Genomic DNA, 24,917 nt, shown 5'->3' with positions numbered 1-24,917 from the left:
AGTAGCCACCTCACCGCCCTCCCACATTGCATGACCTCTGACAATGGATGCATCAAGTCTTTCAGCCTGTATCAAACGCCCACGCAAAACCTCTGTATTCGGATACGCCACAGCGCGAGCTTGCACCCAAGCGAGGGCGTGCAGCTGGCTGCCCCTCGGCACCTTTTCCTGGTCGCAGGATGCCAATAATTCGTTGAGGCCCACCTTCTTTTTTCAAACGTTGCTAGTTGTCGACGCATCCGGGCTGTGACGTGGCGCGTCGCTGGACGACGTCGCGCACAAAGGCCGGGTACCCGCCTCGAAAGACGAGTTCGTGCCGGAGCGAGACGTGGACGAGGGCCTCGGCGGCGCTTTCGCATTCACGGCGCGTGCCCTCGATGCAGATCGTCTTCCACAATGCGTGGTCGCCGTCGATGCTCACGACGACGTCCGACTCTTCCAGGAGGTACAAACCGCCAATGACCGTTGCGACACGGCGCTTCTGAACGCGGACGTCTCTGGGGTGCGCGGGCAGTGACGCCAAGTCGAGCCGCGCCAGTGCTGCGTTCACGTCGGCGTCGTCGCACCGATGTTTTGTCCACGCTTCCCAGCCGTCGCCAGCGTCCACTGTGCGCACCTTGATCTCCAAGCGATTTCCGCCGCGATGCTTGATCCCGACGCCTGCGCTGTGGACGATGTAGACGTCCGTTCGCGCTTCGACCGGCGCGAGCGGAATCGTCGTGTACCGATAATTCGGCTTGGACGGCTGGAAAAAGACGCGAAACTCCATGTGCAGGGTATCATGTGGCTCTGGCCCGCTCGACTCGGCGCCAAGCGTAGCGAGTGGTGCGACCTCGCCCCCTTGCTCGAGGTACAGGGCCCAGTTCAGAAGCTCCTTGCCGCGAAGCTGACCCGCAGCGTTCCACGCCTCGAGCTCGGACACGGTCGTCCACACCGCCCCGAGCGACTCGTCGTCCGCCGTCGTCTTGAGCGGCGCGTCCGCATCCATCGGCTCGGCGTAAAATACGATGCGCATGCGGTCGCTTTGTGGTCCAAGCGGCGTGTGCTCGACGCGCAGGATGCCAATGAGTCGAATGTCGATGCCAGCCTCCTCCCGCGTCTCGCGGACGGCAGCAGCCGGAAAGGTTTCGCCAGTCTCGACGCGGCCAGCTGGCAGCCACCAGAGGCGATTGTGTTTGGACGTCTCCTGCACCGCGAGCCAGCGCTTTGTGCGCGGGTGACGGACGACGACGACGGCAAAGCAGTGCATGCTGCTCTCAATGCTACTCTTAGCCGTTGGAAAGACCACTGTGGTGTCGGAACTTCAACCACGCGGCTAAATTCACCCAACCGCGCCGCCAGGACGCGCTGACCAGAAGTGTGGCAGCCCATCGTCACGCAGCATTCGACGAGATCTATCGAAGCGAATGGAAATGATCGGATCAGGTCGCCGAGTAGCTTCGATGGGCCATGGTGGAAGCAGCGCGACTGAGCAGGTACGGGTGGCCACGACGAGATGCAGGATGTGCATAGACACCGGGTACGACCAGGTCAAACAACGACAGCGCAGTTGGCACGGCTTCTCCTGAAGAAGAACCAGTCGTCGACGCATCATACCGAGTAGCTGGAGCCGTCGTCTTGCGCGATGAAGATTCTTTCTCGAAACACGAAAATCATTTCTTATGGCAGCACCCTACCCCTAAACGACTTGGACACCGAGACACTGGACAACGACGACAATAGCAACCATGCGCAGCTACCCGAGGCGCCACTGCACGGGCGTCGTGCTTGGTGCGTGGTACGCCTTGAAGCTATCGACGTGGTCCCGGAAGACCGAGATCGCGTCGGTCCAGATTTCGCTGTTGCGCGAGATGTCGGTTGCGATGCTGCGGCGAGTGCTTGCGGGTGGCGCGAGGGCGTGGAGGGTCTCCCGTGTCAGTCGGGACGACCGCACGGACGACGCCGCCGTGCTGTAGCCGTCTGGCCCGTCGTCGTCGTCGTTGAGACTCCACGCCCGCAGCATGCGGATCGAGCTCGCGGTCGAGTCGGACGCAAAGGACGCGGTCGCCGTCAAAAGCGACGTCGACGAGAGCGTCGATGGCGCCGCAAACGCGCACGCGAGGCAGAACGGCACGACCTTGTGCAACCCGGGGACGAGGCCCGTCGTGCAGCAGGCGGCGCAGACGCGGGCGCTGCACGCGCCGCACTTTTTCTTGGTCTGGAGGCGCTTCCACGGTTTGAAGCAAATCGGGCACGCGCGCTTGCGGTGCTGGTCCGTGAAGAGAAAGGTATCGGCGTTGCGCAGCTGCCACAGCGCCTGCTCGAGGTGCTCGAGGCTCGCGACGCGCCGCTTCCCAAAGAGCCGCCCGAGCACTTTCGGGAGGTTGCCCTTGAAGTGCACGTGCATCGTGTGCACGGCGAGGAGGAGGCCGGGCCGCACTTGCGTGAAGACATACCCTGTCATGCGCAGCGTCGCCCGCACAAAGCCGTGGGTCGCCTCGAGCGACGCGCACACTGGCGTCTCGATCGACTCGAGGAGGTACGCGTACACGGGCTCGCCGCGCTCGTTGACGACCGTATCCCGGCACTAGGTAAAACGCCAATTTCAGCCTGGAAATGACAACAGCAATGCACCTCGAGGACGCACGCGTCGCGGCCCTTCCCGACGCCGGGGACGGCGAACGCCATCCACTGGACGCCGACGTACCGGTGCGGCGGCTGGTCTGGCGTGTGCGCTTCAAAGAGCCGTGTCGACTCGGTCGCGTCGACGACCTGGAATGGCTGCAGCTGCGCGCAGAGTTGGGCGGCCTCCTCGAGCGTCGCGTGCAGCTGCGTCGCGCTGGCAACGACAACGCTGCCGTCGATCGCTTGGCCCGTGTAGTACTGGATCTTGCCATTTTCCGAGATCTTGTCGAGCTTCCACGTGACGCGGCGGGCGCGGCCTTGCACCTGCGCGTCGTCGACGTACAGTCGCAGCGCGTGCTTGGCCTGGAGCACGAGCGCGTCGCTCGGGGCGCGGGGTGTTGTCGGCGGCACCAAGCACGAGGCGCGGCTCATCGTCGAGTAAAAAGTAATCTGACCGACCCGAGCCGCAGTAGCTTGTCGGCGCAGCTGAACCGATCTCCGGTTCCTCCCGGTGATAGTGGGCGGCGAGATGGCCATTCGCTTCGATATAAATTGGACTGTCGGGGTTACGCCAGCGACAAACACCTCGTCGACCAGCAACCTTATCGCGGCGTCTGACCTTGTCCACTGATAGCCCTACTACTACGACGTGCTTTCCCGAGTCGCCGTGTACACAGGATCGACGTGGCGGCCGTCCGTCGAGGCCTCGCGCATTGGCCGTTAGTTGCCATCGGAGCACAACTGGCGAGCGTTCCGTTTCGCGATGGGAAGTTCTGTGACGTGGCAGCGGCGCTGACGTCGTTTCGTGTGGCGCAAGTAGCATCTCGTCATGTCGCCACCACACCATCCAGCGCCGGGAGGATTGTCCTTTCGACTGCAGTGGTGCCAGTGACGCGCCCAGAGTCATTCAAGCGCCAAAGCCGCACTCCTCTACATGCCGCTGCAGGACCAACGCAGAGGGATAACATATCATCTTGGTGGTGTATGTAGTCGTGGGACTGGCTAGATTCTGTGTGTTGTCGCATAAATAAGCGCGGCTTAGACGCGGACCACGGTGCTCTTCTTGAGTCTTGCTTGGTCGAGCTGGAGGCTCTCGAGTTGCGCTTGCAGCGACGCAAGCTTGGCTTCGAGCGCGCTCGCGTCCAACGCCGCTGGGTCGTCCGCTCCGTACTCCTCCATGAGGTCGCTCATCTGGTTCATAAGGACGCGCATGCCCTTGCGCTTGAACATGCTCGCGTTGTTGGTCTCGTCATCAATGTCGAGCGACCCGAGGCGCGACCGCGGCAAGCTAATCGTCGAGTCGCTCGAGTCGCAGCGCGATCGCCGCAGCTCCATCGAGAGCGCGCTGTTCTCGGGCAGCGCCAGTGGGTTGAACTCGGCGCTCGCCGCCGTCTTGCCGGGCTGCACGTGAATGCGCGTGAAGCGGCGCGTGAGCGAGATGTCCCCTTCGTCCGTGACCTCGTGCTGCTTCTGGCAGTTCATACAAAAGCCCTTTCGAAACAAGTTGGGCTTGTACTCGTGGCACTCTTCTTCGAGGGCGACTTCGCCCTCGCCCCAGCGCGCATCGATCGGCGGCGACTCGCCAAGGAGCGAGTCGAGGTCCACGGGCACGCACGGCGCCTCGTAGCCCGGGTCGTCAACCTCGCTGTACCCGCTCACGTCGAGGTCCACCGAGTTGGAGTGCGACTTCTTCCGGAGCGCAAACGACCCTTTCATCGGCACGTGCATAAACTCGTCGTACGAGTACGCGCGCGAAAGCGACGGCACCGAGAGCGACCCCGACACTAGTGGGTTGTTAGTTCAAGGGGTAGGGTCCACGATACATACCAGGGCCATTGAAGGATTCGTTCGAGAGGTGGAGCGAGCTCAAGTTGCCGTTACGGACCGACGCCGTGCACATGGAGCAGATGGTCACCTTGCGCTTCCGGTCGCTGTGCGGAATGTCAATGTTCCACGTGTGCTGGCAGCTCGAGCAGACGACCTCGCCGCACTTGCGGCACTGGAACTTGCGATTCAGGAACCGAAACTTTTTGCGGCAGACGTAGCAGTTGGTGCGCGCGGCCGTGTTGGTGCGCCGCACGTCAAACTCGGTGAGGAGCTCGACCGACTTGAGGCGGTACTCGTGCACGCGCGTGTTGAAGTGGATCATCGTGTTGAGCCGGCCCTTCAGAATAAGGTTCTGGACCCAGATCGGGATCTTGCCGCGAAAGTCGACCTGGAACATTTGCGTTGCCTTGAGGTAGCCTACGCCACACTCAGTCGCAGAGAGAGAGGGACTCGCTTACCGTGGTTTTCCGACTCGACAAAGGTGTACCCCGACCGCTCGAGCGAGCCGCGGATCGAGCCAAACACCGACGGCAACTGCGGGCAGCACGCAAGGTCCATCGAGTTCTGGGAGAGCGCCCAGCCGCGCCGGCCTTTGGCATCAACGAAAAAGTCCTGCGTCTCAATGTAGCAAAAGTCGCGGTTGAAAACAAACGCGGACGCGGCCGCGGGCACCTTCATGCCGGCCCACTGCACCGAGACCTTGAGCGATGAGGACGGTGGTAGGAGGCGGCGCGGTGCGCTGGACGATGTGTCGTGTGGCGGCGTCAGGTCGTAGAGCGTGACCATGTCCACGAGGTCCTCCGAGTCATTGACGTACTTGCGCAGCTTCTCCGGTGTGTTGTACGCGTGCATGGCCGCCACCTCTTCGAGCGAGCCGGCGACTTCGGCGACGGCGCAGAGCATGACAAAGTGTGTTGCCTGCGGCTTGGTGTTGACGCCACGATAGAGCATGACGTTCTGCTTCTTGCCAAACTCGTTCCAGACCACGTCCTTGTTGGCCTCGAGGTTGGCGTGCTTGATAAAGTCGAGGCTGGACTGCTTCCCGAGCGCGATGAGGTGCTCGCCCTCCTGCCGGCTCAAGGGCGGGCACTTGAAGAAGCCGGGCGACAGCGGGAAGAACTTCTTGGACATGGTGGTCTTTCTGGCGACTGCGCGTCGGGCAAAGCAAGGCCACGGTACACTGTAGCAGCAGAATTTTTTATCTCCATCTGCCTTTCTGAATGCATTTTTGTCCCGTCAAGTGCGATCGTACTTGAAACGTACACTTGTTTTATGTATTGACGCCGTATAAGTGCGCCGTACCTACTGCAGCCTGTCGCGCCCAATTTATTGAATTGAACAAATTCAATGCAAAGTTTGTATGAATCTGTCTGAAATGCATTGTATTGCAGCAGCGCCAGCTGGCCGGCGCGTCAGCCGCTGTAGGTCATCTCGTGAGAAATGGCTCTTTGGCGCTTTGCCCCGCGCCTCGCCGCTATTAGCGACGGCGGCGACGCTCTCACTTGCCTGCCGCGAGAGCTGAAAGGAGGCCGAGCCCTACAGAAGGTCGTCGCTCGCTGCACAGCGCTGGTTGGGCGGTCAATACCGCCAATACCCAATTTCACACTATTTCCGTGTCCATGATGCCACAACTGCCGACCAGCCCAGGCGCATGACACACGCGCGCGCCCAGACACGTCTCCGTCACGCGGAAGCTGTAGATTCGGGCGCGGTTGACGGCGGGGACAACGAAAAGTACTAGATCTGTTACGAACGGACGCACATCCCTCCCGCCATAGCAAATTTAAAGTCGACCACGATGCTATCTATGTACGCTAAATGTCACTGGTTCTGCAGACAATATCAACCGTCAATCCGCATTCCTATTGGCGTGGCAAGGCTTTGCAGCAGCGCTCCAGTAACCTTGGTGTCGTCGACAGCGTATGAGTTGGTTGCGTCGTCCTGTCTAGGCGATCGCGCACGAATCAGAAGCCGGGTCCTACAAGAGGCGAGGAGGATGGCTGTTCAAGATCTCAACCCGGCACCTGGTACCTGGTACCTGGTGCAAGGATCGACACCGTGTCCAGGCAGCTAGCAGCACAGTCGTGGCATGTATCGTCATCCACAACTGCGCGGTCTCGGAGCGACGTCGGCGTGTGTGCTGGCAAAGCAAGAGCGAACCATCTACTAGTACACTGTACGACTCGCAATACGTTGCAGTACCGTGTACGCGGACGATGGCGCACGTACGTGAGGTGAGTGGCGCCATCCCCAGCACATCGTTCTCCGACCCAATATGCGTCCTCCGCGCGCGACACAAAAGAGGTACACCACGGTAGCTCACGACGTTGTTCCTACCGAACTACTAGCGACGCCAGCTCAAGATGGAATGCGACGCGGGCTGCGTCATGGCCACGACCACGACGACGGCTGCAATCACCCGTATCTGGCGAAAACGACGCGAGAGACACCAACCTTGAGGTTGGACTTGCCTCGGCGACTCAGTTCAACAAGCTGGCGCGCGTGTCTGCGGCGTTGTCGCTCCTCCGCACCGACAACCCATCTAGGTTCGTCTACCACAATTGCACAATCCTACATGTTTGGTACCCTCTCAAGGCGCTTGCACGGTACGCTGCGTCTCCAAGCAAGGAGTGTGTGGCGGTGTTGTGTACTGGGCCAGAGAATCTGCAACCTCCGGTAGCCTTTAAACCGGCGAACGATCTGCATAGGCTGGGGCGTGACGGCGACCATACGTGCCAACGTTGCCGATTCTTTCGTTCTTCTCCTCAAGGATCGTGAAGAGCGTGCAGCAACATTGCTCGTCTACGACATGCAAATAGTGTATGATGGCAAACCCGGAGCCTCCCCGGAGTTGAAAATCCGGAGGCAAGGCCGGAGGTGCGTTCGGATATTCGGGACGGTATTGTGCTTTGCATAGCGCGTGTCGGCGATAATCGAGGCTGCTCCGCCAATATTTTTTTTCTCGCAAAACCTGTCGAAGTTTGATATATTATGAAATGTGATAAGCAGGCTTTGCCAAAAAGAGGGACCGAAATGCGGCCATGTGATTGGCTGAGCTACCCGTTGGTTAGCTCGCTAACCATCGTTTAGTAGCGATTTAGTAGCGAGACGTTTGGCAATAGGTCAACAGCTGGCATGGCCAACCATTTTGAACGTGGGCCGGCGTGCGTACTCGGACTCGAGGGGCGCGCATCAACCATGTCGACACGATGTAGGCCGCCGCGCCGCGCGCGCGCTGACGGTCGATCCCTTGCTGGTGCAGACTGGTCCGTGGCGCCCACGGCCCCTCTGCGGCACGCCTCCCGTACCCGACTATGGCGTACAGCACCCGGCTGCGCACACCCGGCGCTTCGTCGAGACCACCTTCGTGCAACAGTACCGATAGCAGCAGCACGTGCGCAAGGCTGTCGAAGGAGCGACCATTGCGCGGCGCAGCGCTGCGCGGCCGGCGTTAGACGAGCGATGGCCGTGGGATGAGCGCGAGCATGCACGCCGGCAATGCGCTCATCGTGTGCCGCATCGACACCATCCTCTAGGTACAGATCGCTGCTAGTAGCTAGGTGGTCAAGAACCGCAAGAGATACGAAGACGTTTGGCTCGGGGACATGCTCGTCCGGCGTGAGCGTCGGCAACGCGCCGATGATGGCGCCTGCGCAGCAGGAGCTCAAGCGCCGCGTGCGCCACGGCTCCGTCGCCTACCCATACACCGCAGTGGAGAAGGCTCATAGCCGCTGCCATGTAGCGTAGTGCCAGATAACGCAATAACATCGTGTTTTCGTGGCTTAAACGCGAGCGCCCACGTGCAAACCCAGCGGAAACTAGCCATGACCGCAACTGTCTTGACTAATAATGCGCACCGTGCCGCGCTAAGCACTAAAGCGGCTTGGATCTTAGCACCAGGAAGAGACGTGGAGTTGTGGCAGTGAGCGCTGTGGAGAAGAAGTGCCGTGACCAGGAGCTCCGTCTCGCCCCCGAGCTACATTACGCATAGCGTTTGCGCTTTGCTGTTAGTCCACGGATATCCCTCGAGCAGGAGCGCAAACCACTGGATAGCGGTCATCCGTTGCTATTCAATGGCCAGCGCTCCTCCTAGCCGTCCGCAGCCACGCCTCAGGCGAGCGCTAACCTGAGCGCTAATCATTGAATAGCGGAGGATAATCCGAAGGTTTGCCATTTCAGAAATGCAAACCTTCGGATTATCCTCCGCTATCCATTGATTAGCGCTCAGGTTAGCGCTCGCTTGAGGCGTGGGCTAAGGTGTCAAATGACAAAAGAGACAAAAGCGGGTGGCCTGCTCGACATCTTTAGTCAAACCATAAATATAGCATACAAATACATGGCGTATATTTTGTAATAGTTATATTCTTTTTTGGAGACTGTCCCACCAGAATTTATAATTTACGCATGTCGCGCTATGCCTCGATTATCTAATAAAACCATCGATTATCGCTGCTAATCGATGGTTTTTTGGAGGTGAAAATGGCCACGCGCTATGCAAGCCACAATAACCGGAGATCGCCATATGCAATATGAACTCGGCGGTGCTGACGGTGGCCGACCTCGGCGACGATGTCGGCGACATCTACGCCTGGATCGACGCGCAAGTGAGCGTCGCGCCGGGCGACCCCAAGACGCATCTCGAGGGCCTCCTTCCGCAGTTCCATGTGCTTTCACAGGAGCTCAGCGCCAACTTGCAGCAGTGTCTCGAGACCTTTCCGTCCTTTGTCAACCATGTCCAGCTGCTCCAGCTCAAGACGCAGACGCTGGGGCAGAGTTTGCATACGCATAGCCCAAGCACGCAAAGTGCACGCGGTACGGACCACACCCTGGCACAGCACTACAATTGCGCGCATGCTGTAGGCGATGCCACGCCTGCCTACAACACGCTCTCGCAACTCCACACGGCCAAGATGCACATGCAGCAATGCTCAAACGCGCTGCAGGAGAGCGCAGCATGGAAGCAACATAGCCGATACGTCGTACAGGTAACTGCCGACCCAACGCTCGACCTTGCCAAGCTGGCGACGCATCTCGCTGCCATGCACAAGAGCCTGGAGACTCTCCAGCGAATGCCCGGCCACGACGAGCGGGCCGCCACCATGGATACGTACACGTCTTTGCCCTGTGATGAATCACGTCTAAGATCTCGATAGCGTATCGCGCGACGTCGAGACCGCGCTTGTGCCGCAGCTGCACACGCTTCTGCAGGAGCCGACGCTGCCCTTGTCGCCCCTCCAGGACTGCCTCGCGATTTTCGCGCACTTGAACCGGGCGTCGCTCGTCGAAGACGCGTACGCAAAGCGCCGGCCCGCGCCCATGCACCGTCTCTGGCACGCGTCAACGCCCGCCGATGCCGACGGTCTCGCCGCTTTTTACGCCGAAGTCGAATCGTTCTTGGAGCGCGAGACGCGCTACTGCCAGCAACTTTTTGCCGCGCCTCTGCCTGTCGTGCTCGAGCTTGTGCATGCGACGCTGTCGCCGCTCGCTTCGGCGGTTGCGAGCCTCCTCGACGCCGCGCCAGCGCAGCTCTTGCCGGCGTTCAAAGCGGCGACCCGATTCGCGCACCGCGTGCTGCTGCACACCGTTGTGTCGTGGACGACGCCGACGGCCGCCGATGTCCACAAGGTCCTCCACAGCGTGTTTGGCCCGTTTGAAGCCAGCTTTACCATGTACGAGCGCATCGAGACGAGCGTCGTGACCGAGTCGCTCCTCGCCCTACTACCGTCCACATCGACGCTCCTCGCGCCTGCAGTGGACGAGCTCAGCGCGCGCGTCTGGCTTCTCGTGGAGGCCCGCGTACAGCACGCAATGGAGTTAATGGCAGGCGCTGTGCTGCCCGAGGCCCTTGAGGCGCTCACTACCGGCCTCTCCGCCCTCGCGCAGATGTGGTCCAGCAAGATGGCACCGGCGCCGGCGCCAGGAGCTACCGTCGACTGGAGCCACCTCCACGAAGCCCTGGCGATGCTCAAAGCCTGTGGCGGTGTGCTCGTCGCCCAGCGTGCGTGCCAGGCCCGACTGCGCCTCCGCGTGCTGCCGACGCTCGCCCTGTGGTTTCCGGACGCCACACCGCCGTCGCTGCCGCCACGGGTACACTAGTCATGCCATATCGTGTTGATGATGGAGGCTGTTAGATCCAATTGTCGCCGACGAGCAAGGCGGCCGTTGGTCCCGACGCGGCGCTGCACGTGACTGTCGACGACTGCATCAACGCCGAGACCCTCCCGGTTGCCGTCGTCAAGCTGTGGCTGCAGCGCGACAAGGCGCGGTACCAGAGCCTCCAACTATGCAAAGAGTCGGTCGCGACCGACGACGACGTCGATGTGGTCAGTGACGAACCCAAGTTGCGATCGTTTATCTTCTTGTAGATCCTCGGACCGGTGTTCCGCGACTGGACGCTTCACGTTCAGCAACGGACGTATGCGACGGTGCTGACGCCGGTCGCGTCGGTGCTGACAAGCGTTCCAACAATGGAGTGCTGGATTCAAGCCGACGAGAGTGCCGACTTGCCGTCGTTCAGCATGCTGCCACAGGTTTGTCTCCACTTGCGTCAAAAATGATGACGTGGCAAACTAGGAATACATGACGTCGGTCGCCGACCTGCTCCTCTCGCTCCTTCCGCAACTCGAGCCGTTTGCAGAGAGCAGCGGCCTATCGCAAGCGCTCGCCGCCAGCCACAACATCGTCGAGCTCAGCCACGAGGCGTGGGCCGCCGTCGCCCGGGTCCTCGGCGTGCCCCAAGACGAAGCCTTCTTGCAGCTCGGGGAGCTCCCGGCTCCCGACGCCGACGCCGGCCCCGCTGCCGCTTTCGTAGACCAGTGGACGTTCGTCGTTGCGTCCGGTGCGATGGCGGCAGTCTTGTCAGTGCTGCTGGCGATTCCGCAGCTCAGTGCAAGTGGAAAAGCGCAAGTTGTCTGTGACGTGAGCTACCTCCAGAACGTGTTGCACGCCCTTGGCGTCCCGACGCACCCGCTCCTCTTGTACTACAAGGACCGCCTTTGCGGCGACGCAGGTTCCGAGCACCTTCTGCCGCCGTCGATGACCGAGAAAATCGATCTCTGGATCGACCAGCACGCAGCTGCGGACGTGTAGAGTAGTCTCTTAATCTTGCGTTGCATGCAAACCTGCCAGTCTCTACATCGCTGCTCGCCTTGAAGCTCCCGTATCGCAGCGCCGCCGTGCATACGACAAGGTTGGGAACGTTCGCGCGCCCTTCTTTGCCCGCCACGTGGGGAGGTTTATCAACGACTATTCTGTACACAGGCTTCGATCGCTCGTCGTTCGCACCCATTCGCGACGGTGTTGCGAAGCTGACCGCCACCGACGCAACGGTCGTCTTGACGTCAACACGAGTGGTGCACCACGGTGCATCACGCCGCGCATCGGCACGTATTACGCCGTACACAACTGAGCACCCGCGCCTCTTGGGCGCCACTTGTATAGAGACATCCGTCGTACGTACAGTGGCCATAGTCGGACTCGGTGCCGAAAGAATGTCTTGAACGGGAGCCGGGCCTGCGATACACGCACCAGCTGGCAACCTGGCGCGGCTAAAAAAAGTATTGCCACTGTATGCAGTTGCCACGTCATTGGCTTGCGTTCGGTATACCGACTCGAACGCGCAAGCAGGTGGCGATCCCATCAGTTTTCAATTTCACAAGACCGAGCATGTACTCCGACTTTCACAACATGATGGCGCCACTGCCCTTCGTATCGTCGTCGCCGCCACAGAACCAGTATTCGCGGCCGTCCATCGACCTGCACTGCATGCAGTCGACGCTCGACGCGCTCCTCGAGTCGGACATTCATGATACACCGCGCCTCAGCGGCACGTCTGCGGTGGCGCCATACCATTCCGACACGATTGCGTTCCTCGCGTCGCACCCGCCGGTGCTCAAGCCGTCGATCTCGGCCGCCATGAAGGCATCGTACCATGAAGCGGTCACGTCCCAGGTCAAGTCGGGCGAGTTCATTTCCGACGAGGCGCGCTGCAAGTACAAGACGGGTCGGTGCCCACTCAAGCGCGCGACCAAGCGGTCGGGCCGGCCCCTTCTTCTGTGCGAGTACCACCGCATCAAGCAGAACAGCATCAAGCGCAAGAGCGACACCAAGTACCGCCAGAACCGCAAGCTCGCGCGGGCACAGAAAAAGATGCACGGGGACCTCGGGAGCCCGACGGGCTCCAGCGACAGCGGAACACCCACCGCAAGCCTCGAAGGCGACGACATTGAACTGCTCTCTTACTTTATCTTATAATTTCAATCCTAAATAACTACACTTACTGCCACACCCTCTTGTTGGGAGCAAAGTTGCAGTCCGCTGTGACGCATACCAAAAAGACCCATTTCCCATCACTTCCAGGAGAACAAGACAACGGCAAACCGTATATACGCCCGTTTAGTGTAGTCCACTTAGTTGCGGGCAATCGCATATCGCGTCGGCTGCGTCGACAGCGGAAACGACGACGCGTGCATCGTCCACCCGAGGCTCTCCATCGTCTCGACAAACGCCGAAAACTCGGTCGTCGTCGTCGCATGCGCCGTGGCCAGCACCGACAGAGCCGCTGGCGCCCCGGCGTCGGCCACCACGACCGCGTTGAAGTACGCCTTGAGTTCGTCCATAGGCTAGACACATGCGACAAGAGGTCAGGTTCAGCGCGCCACGTGTAAATGTGCTGGCGACTAGTTACCGTCGCAGACACGAAGAGCGACGCGACGACGGTGGACGATGCAGCGTCCACGGTCAGCACGTAGTGGTCGTCCCTAGCAATACAAATTTTGACATTTTTTGCTTTTTGGAAGGAAAAAATATACTTGTGCAGGGCAAGAAGCGACGGGAGGTCGAGCGACGGCGGGAGGCGCCCGCCGAGAAGAATGCGAGGGCCATCTCGTCGTGGCAAGATCGGTTCCATCGCGTTCACGCGCGCAATGCTGAGCCTCTACACGTCGCCAGTATCATTTCGCCATCTGTCTTTTGGTCGCCGAGTGCCACGGTTGCAGTTGACTCTGCGCGTCATCGTCGTACCTGCGTCTGGCTTCCTCGAAACGAGCGGATCGCAAGCGTCGCACGGGCTTGGTTGAGCGTCGGAATGCAAAGTGACGTCACCGCCTAAGCTCGTCATCCGTCAAGTAGGGCTAGGTCATCAACCTCAACTACCTTGTAGTTGGCAACAACGTGGATCGCAGTCAGCAAGAGGAACGCGACCCAGACACTGGCGCGCGACTGGTTGACGACGTTGGCAAAGTACATGCCGGTGAGCAGTCCCAACAGCGTCACAAACGTCTCCTGCGACCCTTCTTTGGCCGCAATGTCTATGCGCAACCTGCATCGTGGCGTTGCTTTTACACTAGAATCCACACCCGCCATGTTGTCGGTCTTGGCGAAGTGCGCCGTCAGCGACGACCGCGTCGCTCCGGCGGCGACGCCGCACATGGCCTTGCAGACGGACGAGACGCACAGGATCTGCGTCACACAGCGAGGTGCAAAAGGCGCCAGCATATCTAGCACGAGGTATGGCCCAGCAGTCCAGAGCTTCGTACCGAGCGTCAGACCCACGTCGTTGATGACGTCCGCATACAGACGCCAAAACTTGACGTTCGCGTCGAACTTGGGGCCAACGCCGTATGCGAAGAAGAGCCCACCCAGCATACCGGAACCGTCGCGCATGACCCACTGCAAGGCCGCGGCGAGGGGCGTGATGGCCTCTGCGCTCATATAGGAGCAAACGTCGTGGAATGAACGTACCGTTGCCGACGCCAACGCTCTCGAGGACGGACTGCGTCGCGAGGACGCCGCGAAGATAGCTGCACATAGCCTACATGACAGTCGTGAATACGAGGCTTGCTGCCAACGGATCAGCGCACTTGGCACGTATCCCAGAGCTGAAAAGGCAGGTAGTCCTAGCACCGTGCCATTAGCGTCCATGGCGTGAACCACATTAGGCGAACCTCGGTGACGCTATGGGGGTACCCCGCCGGCAGAAACATGTCAAAGAGCTCGCTACGGATAGCTCTAGTGCAGCACACGCATATGAGATCGCAGCCATCAAGCGCACAAGGTGCCCACTGCAAGAGCCACGTAGGGCGGCTGCGGGGTGGCGACGTGCTCAGTGTGGCATCGGCCACGAGGCGGCCGTCTGTTGCGCGCCAGATCTGCGCCAGCGGCGGCGCATGCGCCCGCGACGACCGCACATCGTACTCGACGACCGATATCGGCGCGTTGGCCTCGTCCGCTCGGGCGCCACGCTGCTTGGCCTTGCGCTCCATCGGCGATCTTCGATCTTTGCTGACTGCAAATGTACATTATTTACTAACTTTTAAATAGTGTACATATCACTTTGCCTTTTCTGCCAAATCAAATGGGATCGGGGGCGCCACTTGGCACGGATCCAATTTTTGCCACCTGCCAGCGCTGACGCGTCGATTCAAGTGCGACATCGACGGCGACGCCGTGGCGCACGAGGTTGGCCAAGCCTGATCCGCGGTCACCGCCACCGATGGCGCATGCGAACGAACGTGCTTCGATTGACGGAGGCGCGACATGCGTTCGCAAGTAGCTCGCGCTCGGAGAAGACTTGCGACGCAGCGAATTTGGCGAGAACGCTGGCGTGCCATGGCCTTGTCGTACATGTGGCGCGGGCAGATTGGCATCGGTTTGCAGGCGCGAGAAGATTCGAGAACGAAGTCGGGAGGTGGCGCGGGAAGCTTCTGGAGCATCACCACGCAAGCCAAGGACGCGCTTCATCAGGATACAACGTTATTCCAGAGCATTTGCCCGTTTAACTGAAACGCAAAGTAAAAGACGCTCCTGAGAGAGACATCAATCGCGAGCACTCGACACCGCGCTAGTGATTTAGGGGTAAAATGGGCCTTGCGCCGTCGGCGCCTCGAAGTAAATCGCTGGGAAACTGACCGATGTCATTGCCCCGTGGACAGGTTGACGACGAGACCAGCATTTCCGTTGTGCAGGCATAGTGATGTTTGCTGTGTGTTGCGTCAGCGTTGTGCGACGCATGACGAGGTCCGTGGAGGAGGGGCGACAACAAGACAGTGCCAAAGTCTGCGTAGACCACGCGATCGATATAGCCAGCGACCGTTGGCGCAGTGGACCATTTGTATCGCAATGTTCGGTTTCGTGCAGACTGTACTTGACTGAAGGCGAGATACAGTTGTGTCCACGAGACACGAACGACAGAGCGGGTTGAAGTAGACAGTTTGTACATACCCTACAATGCTCGGACTCTAGAAGCAACAACCAGCACTCGAGGATAGGTCTGGATCTAGGGTCTACGATCACCTTTCCACTCGGTTTCGCCTGCATAATGATGCACGGCGGACATGTCTGCCCTGCATGCCACAGACGCTGGAAGAGATCCAGTGGTGCTGTGTCTTGACCGCGCTCGTTGTTGCTGTTGGTAACTAGGTTGAGGACTCTGTCTTGAGCCGTTTGAGCCAGCTACTTCGCGTGCGTGACGCTGATTAGCGCATCTCACGGCTCGCGGTGACAAGATGCTACAAGCTGCTGATGCCGCAATTGAAAATTAAACTTCCGCGTCTAAAAATCCTAAAAGCAGCAGCGGGGGGTCGCACCGCGTTCTACCGCTCCGGCACCGATGGCTGCGACCAGACCTGCACCGACGTAGCGCCAACTTCTTTATGTGCAGTGTAAATACAATACTAGTAGTGCGCATTATGGTATATAAAGCTGCGAGCTGCGAGAACATGGGATACCCGCTCCGAGAGGTCTTCTTAAATAGTTGCGTCGAGGGGACCTGGGTGCTGCATGGCCTTGGAGAGGTTGTCGGCCACGATGCGCGAGAGGTTGGTTGCTTGGTTCACGGTTGGCGCCGCTTCAGTGGCTGCAAAAATCTTCGGCACGACCGGCACGAACTTGGCGACTTCGAGGCAGCTGGCGCGCAAACGGGCGCCTCCGCACACGGCCAAGACGATGTTGCCAGCGTGGAGCCGCGGCGAGCAAATCGAGTAAACAATTTGTGCGTGCCACGTAGGCGTGATGGCGGTTGCGGCGCAAATCAAGTGGATCTGGCTGTGCAGCTCGCGGGCAGAGAAGAGGCGCGCGGTGCGAGGCAGCCACTTGTGGCACAGCGCTTCGATTGCCGCCGCCTTGTCTTCGCAGAGGACGAAGATTGTACCAAACTGCTTGGCGTGCAGCAGAAAGCGCTCGATGCTCGCGTCCAAGTTGGCGAACGCGGTCTTGGTCACGTGTTGGTTGCTCTTGCGCTTGCTGAGGAACGTCGTCGGGCACAAAAAGTCGTTCCACGAGACAATAAATACCGTTGGTGCCGTCGATGTCGTCGGCGATTGCTCAGTGTACGCAGTGCGACGGGCGACGGAAGCCATGCTGGTGGTGCGGTGCGAACAGGAGCAAATGAAAAGTGAGCATCCACGTCACGCAGATCCAAATAGGAATGATGGTCGTTATTGTTTTAAACACCTGCTCATCGACTTGATTAACGTATTTCAAAAGGACTGCTTGTCGAAACGACCATCACTCGCGATCGAGATGGCCGCTCGCAAGGCGAATCGATGAAGGTCCGCCCCAAGATACCAAGACAGGAAGTAAGTTCCTTTGTGAAGGCCTGTACCAGTGCAGGAGCATCTCAACATAGGTCCAAGACTCTCTCACGCGGGACCTCGGCACTCGGTTGCATTGTCGCTGGTTGACAGAGAGTCTTCCCATTCGGATTCATATTCATAGGGTATATGTGCAACTGCTGCCCGTATCCAATATATTCCGAACAAGCTAACAAATCACATGGGCGCCATGCAGCGGTAGCCTACTTCACGCCCCGACCAAGCACAGTGAGCGAGCGCAGTAGTGCTTGAATGCGTTCTGCTCAGCCCTGTCGTCGTGTGGCCCACAGCTGCCACTTGCCAACTGCACAGAGTCGATGTTCGCAATATTCGACCTGTTTGCCGCTGCTGTACATGGCGCAAGACTTATAGCAAAAGGAAAGGAGTCCTTTGAGGAAAGGGGATACTACACGACGAGGTGCAGCGGGCCGCGATGGAAGGCGACATCGTCTAGGATCGCTTCGAGCTGCTTGAGCTTCTCGATACAGTCGGGCAAGTTGGGCTCGAGCGTTGTGAGAACCAAGCGCTTTGGCACGACGTGGTGGCTCACTTGAGCGAGGCTCCAATGCCACGTCTGGTCGTGGCCGATGGCAAGCACCGAGATGGGCTGGTCGATGCCTTCATGGCTCGCGGTGCGCGTGTAGATTGCTTGGAGAACCTGCGCGTACCACGTCGGTGACGGTACTGACGACGCACACACGAGCTGGACGCTGGAGCACGGATGAAAGAGGAGCTGGCCCGTCCGCGGCAAGACTGCTCGACAGAGCTGTTCGAGGTACGCCTGTGTGTGAATGGAGGTGATGTAAACAGCGCCGAGGCGACTCGCGTGGTTGAGGAGCGCAAGGATGTCGGTGTCGAGCTGGCGCAAGGAGGCGGCGACAAGGTGGAACTCGGGCCCGTCCTTCGCGGCCGCGAGCGTGATGCCCTGAAGCCACGTCGTGGGGCAGAGCACGTTGGTCCAGTCAAAGACGATGGCCGAGACGTACGGCAGCGACTCGCTCGTGTCCATGTCCGGCGAGATGGACACCATGCGCACGAGGCCGCCACGCTGCATGTTGCTGCTACCGCGACGACTTGTTGAAAAATGAGGAATTTCGAACCCGAGAATGTTGGCAACTGGCTCAAAAGATACTATTTTTTCAGGCGTCGCGCGTGATGGTCGTCGCGATCCGCTACGTCGTCGACAACCGCAGCGCCACAGCACGAGCTTTGGGCTGATTGAGCTTCGCGGCCAACGGAGGCCGCCCACGCCGCTGCTACGAGCGCCCGACCGGGACCGCGTCGCTTCGATGCGCACCTCGCCCTGCCCCATACAACGACCAAGATACCGTGTCGAGCCAATAACCATGATGTCCTATCGCTGGCAACTTCATGATACATTCCGCTGCCTCGTGGGCTCCAACTGCTGATGCATGAATGTCCTAAGCTTACGTGCTGCTAGCCTTTGCAGGAAGCTGGCTGCCGTTCTCCATGTCCCTCGAGCATGCTTCAAATCCACTTGCCCTGCATGTGTCTATGCAGTGACCCAAAGGGGCCATGTCGCAGTGCAGCATGCATTATCCTGCTTCGCTCCACTGACGCCGCAGGTCGGCCTGTCGCGACCTCCTCGCGGCTTCAGCATCTCACAAAAGCCACCTGCGATCGTCGATTTATCCGGATGACACAGTTGTATCCGTAGATTTGCCATTTGGCCTCCATCCACGATGGCCAAGAAGTCGAGTCCGAAGCCACCGGCGCCCGCCAAGGCAGCGACCAAGACGTCGAGCCCAGCCTTCTGGGTGCTAGCTATTGTCTTTGGTGCGCTCGCGCTGTACCTTCGGTACCTCAACGCGCAGGCCAGCAGTGCGCTGCACCTTCCGCGCCCGACGACCGTCGGGGTCCCCGCCCGCCACCGCTGGAACGTCTCGTGCTCCAACCAAGTATGCTACTTGCAGCGCCTATCTGTGGCTCATGGATAGCTGCTTTGTAGTACCAGCCGTTTGTGCGCGGCTGCCACAAGCGTACCAAGTGCGGTCGTGCGGTGCGTGATGCGTTCATCTCGGACGCCGACGTCACGGCGCTGCGGGGCATTGCCGACCATGGCATGGCCGGCCGGTCGATGCTCGGTGGACCTACGATCATGGACATCAACACGGGTAGGACTTATCTTCTAAGCGTTCGACGCGAGCAAGGCGTAGGTTTTGTCAAGGACGCCGATGGCTTGACCAACTTGTACCGGGCCGATCCGCCCACGCGCTTTAGCCGCGCCCAGTACGACCTCTACAAACGGTTCGCCTCCACAGTCAACCGCACAGAGATTCTGATCCTTCTTCTAGCACAATCGAGTCGATTCGCCAAGCGCTCATGGAGGAGTTTGAACTCTCGACGCTGTACTTTACGGCACCAACGTTCATTACGCGCATCATCGGCAACGCCTCGTGGACCGCCGCCGAGATCCACGACGAGTACTGGTACGAACAGCGCTTCTTGAGCGATTTAGCAACGTGGAGCTAGGCACCCGCACGTCGATAAGAACAATACGTGGCACTACGACTACTCGGGGTTGGTCTACCTCTCGGACTACGGCATCGACTTCACCGGCGGCCTCTTTGTGTTCATCGACGACAACAAGAACCATACGTTTGAACCGGCGCGAGGTAGACATTCGTGTGCATTACGTTGACGCTGGTCGATCGATCCATGTAGGTCGCCTCATGATGTTTCATTCGGGCATGGAAAACCTGCACCAAGTGCGACCTGTTGAGACGGGCGCGCGCTACGTCATGAGTATGTGGTTTTCGTGCGACGAGCGCAAGCAGTTCAACAACTTTCTCGACGGCAAGATGCACCAGCACTTCACCCGCGACGAGAACGAAGCCGCGTAAACGACCACTCCAATAACGATAGCTCAGCTTTACCTTGAAATGCGCAGTCAAGAGTAACGAGTACTATGCGTTCCGTCCAAGGGCACCCAAAATGTAATAGCTCCTGCCTCGACGACGGGACGCAGCAGATGTCGTAGTGTAGCCGGCGAGAACGCACCAAGCAATTGGCTTGGAGACCGGCACACGTGGCATGACACTTCTCTCTGCTTGTCGTGCTTGTCGGCGCCAGTGTCGTGGTTCTCGATGGCGCGGTCGTGCGCCACTGCGGAGTTGATTTTGGTTTTGACGGTAGATTGCTATGTGGCAGACGCACCTCTGTTGGGACATCAATGTGGTTGAAGATTTCACGTGACCCATTTGGCGTGCACCTGACAATCCTCCCTTGAGCAATTGCCCATCAGAATTTGAGGGGCTTTTCTCAGCCAACGAAGATTCGCCGGCCGCGTTGAGGTTCAACTTCAACGCATTGGCATCTCCCGGCTCACTGGAAGCCGATACTGTAGACAGCGTCGACCCGATCTCCATGCGAGTGCAGAACAATACACTCGTAGATAACCTGAAAACGATAAAGTTAGTAAGACGACATTGGACAAGGATACTGTCTTCTTCTCGCAACGTGGGTCCATAGAAATGACTCGTCGCTATGTCCAGTCCTTGGCTCCGCAGCGCGTGCACGAGATGCATGCTACGAACCAGCACGTCCAGCCCAAGAGTTTTGTTCTTCAACGAGTGTCGAGGCTCCTTCTCCGTGAGCTTTCTTCGTGGGTGCAGCACTGAGTACAGTAGCTATCGGAAAGAAGATGCCTTGATCCTTGAAGCCCGCGGACGCTTCCCAGCGAAGTGGGACTGCCAATGAATCGCTCGTCTCGACTCATTTTCAAATATTATTGACGCGATGCTCACCGTGTATGGCAACTGCGTGCAGACGCGCACTGTGTTTTCGGGAGACCACGCATTTACGCGCTACGACTTTGAGCTCGTCTTTCCCGTGACGCAGCGCCGATGGACGGTCCGGAAGCGCTACTCGGACTGCCTCCGATTTCGCCGGCAGCTGCAAAAGTGGGCAGCTCACACCCGCGGCCGCATCGTGCTTCGCGTACGCGCATTGCTGGCGACGCCGTTTCCGCGCAAGCGCTTTGACAACTTGATCCACGCCGTCCTCTCGGAACGTTCCGTCGGTCTCAAGCAGTTTGTCTTTGGTCTTATGCACATCTACACGGACGCCTGCTGCCACCTCCACGACGACGACGCAGATCTGAGCGACTTGCACCACATGCTGCACGAATTTCTGCAAATGCCACGCGCGCTCTTAGGTGCGTGGAAGACGATGGCCAAGCACGAGCTTCGGTTCCCGGACGACCAGTGCGCGATTTGTCTCGGCGGCTATTCTATCGACGACGAGATCGTCGCACTCTTGCCGTGCACACATGCGTTTCATAAAGACTGCGTCTTTACGTGGCTGTACGAGCGCAGCAGCTGTCCGCTCTGTCGGGCCAAGATGGACTCGGTCCGCGTGCTCACGACAAATTAAGTTATTCAAATACTGGTAAATTCCTCGGACATACCCTCAACATATCGACACGAGGCGTTGTTGACACCTTCGACGAAACGCAATGATAAACGTCCGTTGGTGTAGTCGGATGCGAGCAATGGCACATTGGTCTTCGCAACGACCATATTGTGCGCTGTCGTGCCATCAAGTATGTGATGCGTGCAGTAGTGCGGCACGAAGTGTGATGATGCGTGTCCTTTGGCTGGTCGGCCAAGGCATCATCCAAATCAACATTCTAACCAGACCGTGTCTCTACGCCTTGAGACGTCTGGTCACTTTTCACGCTTTACGAGCACCGCAACGGGGAATCAACGACGAACAACGTCCTCTGGCATAGAAGCATCTACGCTCGAAGGACGCATTCGCAGTGCGCCACGCGATATACCATGTACCGACTCATGCACGGCGCTGCACGATGGATACCGACCACGGTGTCTAGGAAACCGCAACTGTGCATTCAATCTGGGCGCCGAGAACGCACGAGTGCCGAGTGTGACAAGGATGTTGTTTATTCGCTAATTTAAGCGCCCAACGGATGCGTATGATGATCGTGAGTCACAATGTAGCTGGCATGGAAGGCGGCCAACAGCGTGGAAGGTGGCGGTCGATCTCAAGCGCGAGCACGAAGTGCTGGCCTTGATACTGACAGCCGTCTAGCAACGAGCCAGAAAATAGACACAAACACAGTGCCAATCAGACGACACATTGCAGTTAAGCACAACGCGCCATCCCGTCTCTGTACGCGTGACTTACTTGCGTGTCTGTATCGGCAGCGTTGGAAAGCTCGGCGCCAGCGTTGGAATGAGCCCGTGTCACATTGCAGCCAATCGGCGCCCGATCTTTCGTATACGCCAATCAAATCGCAATGGATGACCAATCAGATCGCTCGGCGCGCGACAAATTGCTCACCTGGGCGGGTGCCATTTCTAGATTCGTGCCATGCACCAAGTAGCGGTATGTGTGGGCGTGCTTCTCGGCGCCGCCGCGCTGGCCATCGACCAAAACGATACTTCGTTGCCGACGAAGTCGGGTATCGGTATCTGGGTCGACCCGGCGACACCAGATTCTGCGCACACGATCCAGTCGTCTCGTGGCGGGACGTGGACCCTCGTCATGAGCGACGAGTTTGAGCAGGAAGGACGCAACTTGACGGCCGGCGAAGACCCGCTGTGGTCGGCCCTCGATATCCCCGATGGCGTGAACCGCGCGTGGGAGATCTACACGCCGCACAACGTGTACACCAAGAACGGGCGGCTCGTCATCCGCGTCGACGAAGGCCCCACCGAGATCTCGTACTGGAACAGTTGGAGCGCCAAGCCGTCGTACGAGACCAAGACCATGGTACGCGCCAAAGTGTTATTCACGGTGGTTGAGCCTCCCTTAGTACTACACCGGCGGCATGGTGCAGTCTTGGAATAAGTTCTGCCTCCAAGGCGGCTACATTGAGATCAGCGCCAAGCTCCCGGGTGCCCTCAACACCGAGTCGTACAACCCGCACATCGCGGGCTGGTACGACCCGACGCTCAAGAAAAAGGTCAAGTTGGCGGCCAACGACCGCATTCCCGACATTCAGTTTTACCCAACGTGGCCGGGTCTTTGGCTCATGGGCAACCTGGGCCGCGCACTCTTTGCCGCCTCGACCAACCGCATGTGGCCGTGGACGTACAACGAGTGCGACGAGCGGTATCGCAGCCATCAGCGCATCTCGGCGTGCGACGCGAACCCCGGGTTTGGGCTCAACCCCCACCAAGGCCGGGGGGCCCCCGAGATTGACATTCTCGAAGGCGGCGGCACGGCGATCTCGACCTCGATTCAAATCGCCCCCGGGATGCCGGACGAATACCGACGGGTCGCACCCAACGCCTCGATCGAGCACGGCAGCATCAACTGCTACTACAACAAAGATTGCCAGACGCCCGGCGCCAACATGCCGGACGCGCCGACGTCAGCGTTTGCAGCCCGCGGGCACAAGTCGTGGTACCAAGGCCTTCGGTACGCCGCCAACAACCGCTGCCTCCCGCGCCAAGTCGAAGTCCAGCTCTACGAGAGCGTTGCTGCTGCAAAAGGTCGCATTGTTTCCAATACGTTTGACGTCAAGACCATCTCGTCCGGTCGCGACGTCAATGCTGATTTGGGCCTGATCGATGGCGTCGGACCGCTGCATTGGGGCATCAACTACAAGGGCACGTGCTTCCCGGTTGCGAACGGGTACATTGGCGGGTACCTCTGCGACCCCGACAGCACGAGCACCAAGTGCGGCAACCCGCGCCTCGGCAGCGTCAAGACCAAGCAGATGGACCCGTTTGAGTACCAAATGGACGCCATCTCGGCCAACTGGGACATTACGTTTGAGCACTACATTCAGTTTTGGAAGTACCAGCTCGAGTGGTACCTCATTCTGAGTTGAACTCCTCGAATGCTCATGGGTGCGGGTTAGGGTCACCGGCGACGACGGATACATCCGATGGATGCTCGATGGCGCCGTCATCTTTGAAATTCCGTCCGCATCGCTGACCACTCCACCCCAAGGCGGACGTGAAACCAACCCAAAGAAGCTCATGATTGAAGAGCCCAGCTACATCATCTTTAACGTCGCTGTCGCCGCCGCCTGGGGTCCGTTCACTGTTAACCAAAACTCTATGTTCTCACCATTGCGCTGTCGATTAGGTGCGCGACCGCCAAACGCCGACAATGGCAACTGCCGAGGCAACCCCACCAACGTCACTCTCAACGTGTGCAACTCGTTCCCGATGTTTATGGAAATTGACTACATCCGCGTGTGGCAAGACACGGCGACGATGAGCGTCGGCTGCGACCCGGCGTCACACCCAACTAAAGAGTTTATCAAGGCGCACATCCTCAACTACACGGATGCAAAGAACCCAGATACACCTGTGGTTGGCCGCGCGCCCTGTCACTCGCACAACGACTGCACGATTGCCGGCGACGTCGTCACGGGCAGATGCGTGGCCCAGCGCTGCGAGTGTTTGCCCAATTGGCTTGGCCCCCGCTGTACGCGCTACGCCCCCAAGTGGCTCGTGGACGGCGACATGAGCCACTTCGGCCCCGGCCGAAACGTTGTCATTGGCGTCGTGGCGGCAACCTTTGTCCTTCTGCTGTGCACCTGCGTGTTGCGCTGTCGCTTGCGGCAAAAGCGACTGGCCCAGGAAGCCGACGCTCGGCGCAATAAGCGCAAGGTGCCACCAGTCATCAAGAGCAACGAGCGCATGGTATTCATCGACAACTCGAGAGAGTGCAGCTTCGACGACGACGTGCCCGTGCTCCGAGACGACCGTCATCGGTATTACTTGCCCAATTAAGTTAATATAGGTTCGATACTTCAAGTTTGAAACCGAGTATATAGTTGCCCTTGCCTCCAAGTCCACATGTGGTTGTTTGTCCATGGTTGTTGTTGCCATCGCACTTGGCGCTTGGGATGACGCGATCATCCCCCAGATACGAATCCCACGTTTCCGGATA

General features: G+C 59.0%; 11 protein-coding genes across 11 annotated transcripts; 5 read left to right on the top strand and 6 right to left on the bottom strand.

Moving 5' to 3' along the window:
• Positions 1–38: 38 nt before the first annotated feature.
• SDRG_14695 (hypothetical protein) lies at positions 39–1,273 on the bottom strand. The gene has a single exon (XM_008620844.1). The coding sequence runs from the start codon at positions 1,247–1,249 to the stop codon at positions 224–226; it is 1,026 nt and encodes a 341-aa protein (XP_008619066.1). The 5' UTR covers positions 1,250–1,273; the 3' UTR covers positions 39–223.
• A 363-nt stretch (positions 1,274–1,636) lies between these two features.
• SDRG_14694 (hypothetical protein) lies at positions 1,637–3,037 on the bottom strand (the record flags this gene model as incomplete). Its single annotated transcript, XM_008620843.1, has 2 exons — positions 1,637–2,566; positions 2,614–3,037. Coding segments are annotated over 2 exons (1,255 nt in total), but the record flags the coding sequence as incomplete, so codon positions are not given.
• A 523-nt stretch (positions 3,038–3,560) lies between these two features.
• SDRG_14693 (hypothetical protein) lies at positions 3,561–5,611 on the bottom strand. The gene is made up of 3 exons (XM_008620842.1): positions 4,890–5,611; positions 4,432–4,848; positions 3,561–4,388 (listed from the first exon to the last, which is right to left on the bottom strand). Exons 1-3 carry the CDS (start codon positions 5,560–5,562, stop codon positions 3,643–3,645), a joined length of 1,836 nt encoding a protein of 611 aa, XP_008619064.1. The 5' UTR covers positions 5,563–5,611; the 3' UTR covers positions 3,561–3,642.
• Positions 5,612–8,919: 3,308 nt separating this feature from the next.
• Positions 8,920–11,953, top strand: SDRG_14692 (hypothetical protein). The gene is made up of 7 exons (XM_008620841.1): positions 8,920–9,243; positions 9,292–9,538; positions 9,585–10,518; positions 10,563–10,754; positions 10,797–10,961; positions 11,005–11,620; positions 11,692–11,953. The coding sequence occupies exons 1-6, from the start codon at positions 8,961–8,963 to the stop codon at positions 11,518–11,520; spliced, it is 2,337 nt and encodes a 778-aa protein (XP_008619063.1). The 5' UTR covers positions 8,920–8,960; the 3' UTR covers positions 11,521–11,620; positions 11,692–11,953.
• Positions 11,954–12,013: 60 nt separating this feature from the next.
• SDRG_14691 (hypothetical protein) lies at positions 12,014–12,717 on the top strand. Its single transcript, XM_008620840.1, has one exon. The coding sequence runs from the start codon at positions 12,097–12,099 to the stop codon at positions 12,682–12,684; it is 588 nt and encodes a 195-aa protein (XP_008619062.1). The 5' UTR covers positions 12,014–12,096; the 3' UTR covers positions 12,685–12,717.
• Positions 12,718–12,791: 74 nt separating this feature from the next.
• SDRG_14690 (hypothetical protein) lies at positions 12,792–14,729 on the bottom strand. Its single transcript, XM_008620839.1, has 11 exons — positions 14,494–14,729; positions 14,376–14,439; positions 14,292–14,327; positions 14,173–14,242; positions 13,968–14,132; positions 13,788–13,928; positions 13,585–13,739; positions 13,453–13,536; positions 13,242–13,366; positions 13,118–13,190; positions 12,792–13,052 (listed from the first exon to the last, which is right to left on the bottom strand). The coding sequence occupies exons 1-11, from the start codon at positions 14,691–14,693 to the stop codon at positions 12,840–12,842; spliced, it is 1,326 nt and encodes a 441-aa protein (XP_008619061.1). The 5' UTR covers positions 14,694–14,729; the 3' UTR covers positions 12,792–12,839.
• Positions 14,730–16,083: 1,354 nt separating this feature from the next.
• SDRG_14689 (hypothetical protein) lies at positions 16,084–16,810 on the bottom strand. Its single transcript, XM_008620838.1, has one exon. It carries the CDS (start codon positions 16,785–16,787, stop codon positions 16,176–16,178), a length of 612 nt encoding a protein of 203 aa, XP_008619060.1. The 5' UTR covers positions 16,788–16,810; the 3' UTR covers positions 16,084–16,175.
• Positions 16,811–17,387: 577 nt separating this feature from the next.
• SDRG_14688 (hypothetical protein) lies at positions 17,388–18,126 on the bottom strand. The gene has a single exon (XM_008620837.1). The coding sequence runs from the start codon at positions 18,073–18,075 to the stop codon at positions 17,428–17,430; it is 648 nt and encodes a 215-aa protein (XP_008619059.1). The 5' UTR covers positions 18,076–18,126; the 3' UTR covers positions 17,388–17,427.
• A 459-nt stretch (positions 18,127–18,585) lies between these two features.
• On the top strand, positions 18,586–19,995 carry SDRG_14687 (hypothetical protein). The gene is made up of 6 exons (XM_008620836.1): positions 18,586–18,940; positions 18,991–19,156; positions 19,199–19,289; positions 19,337–19,471; positions 19,515–19,657; positions 19,707–19,995. The coding sequence occupies exons 1-6, from the start codon at positions 18,725–18,727 to the stop codon at positions 19,883–19,885; spliced, it is 930 nt and encodes a 309-aa protein (XP_008619058.1). The 5' UTR covers positions 18,586–18,724; the 3' UTR covers positions 19,886–19,995.
• Positions 19,996–20,696: 701 nt separating this feature from the next.
• On the top strand, positions 20,697–21,456 carry SDRG_14686 (hypothetical protein). Its single transcript, XM_008620835.1, has one exon. It carries the CDS (start codon positions 20,781–20,783, stop codon positions 21,414–21,416), a length of 636 nt encoding a protein of 211 aa, XP_008619057.1. The 5' UTR covers positions 20,697–20,780; the 3' UTR covers positions 21,417–21,456.
• A 920-nt stretch (positions 21,457–22,376) lies between these two features.
• On the top strand, positions 22,377–24,781 carry SDRG_14685 (hypothetical protein; the record flags this gene model as incomplete). Its single annotated transcript, XM_008620834.1, has 4 exons — positions 22,377–22,778; positions 22,822–23,825; positions 23,875–24,050; positions 24,105–24,781. 4 exons carry the CDS (start codon positions 22,377–22,379, stop codon positions 24,755–24,757), a joined length of 2,235 nt encoding a protein of 744 aa, XP_008619056.1. The 3' UTR covers positions 24,758–24,781.
• Between the last annotated feature and the right edge of the window lie 136 nt (positions 24,782–24,917).

The sequence above is a fragment of the Saprolegnia diclina genome, assembly GCF_000281045.1.
Source record: "Saprolegnia diclina VS20 unplaced genomic scaffold supercont1.76, whole genome shotgun sequence".
In the NCBI taxonomy this organism is placed as follows: domain Eukaryota; phylum Oomycota; class Saprolegniomycetes; order Saprolegniales; family Saprolegniaceae; genus Saprolegnia; species Saprolegnia diclina.
The sequence above is the reverse complement of the archived record's forward strand: the minus strand, read 5'-3'. Positions and strand labels throughout refer to the sequence as shown.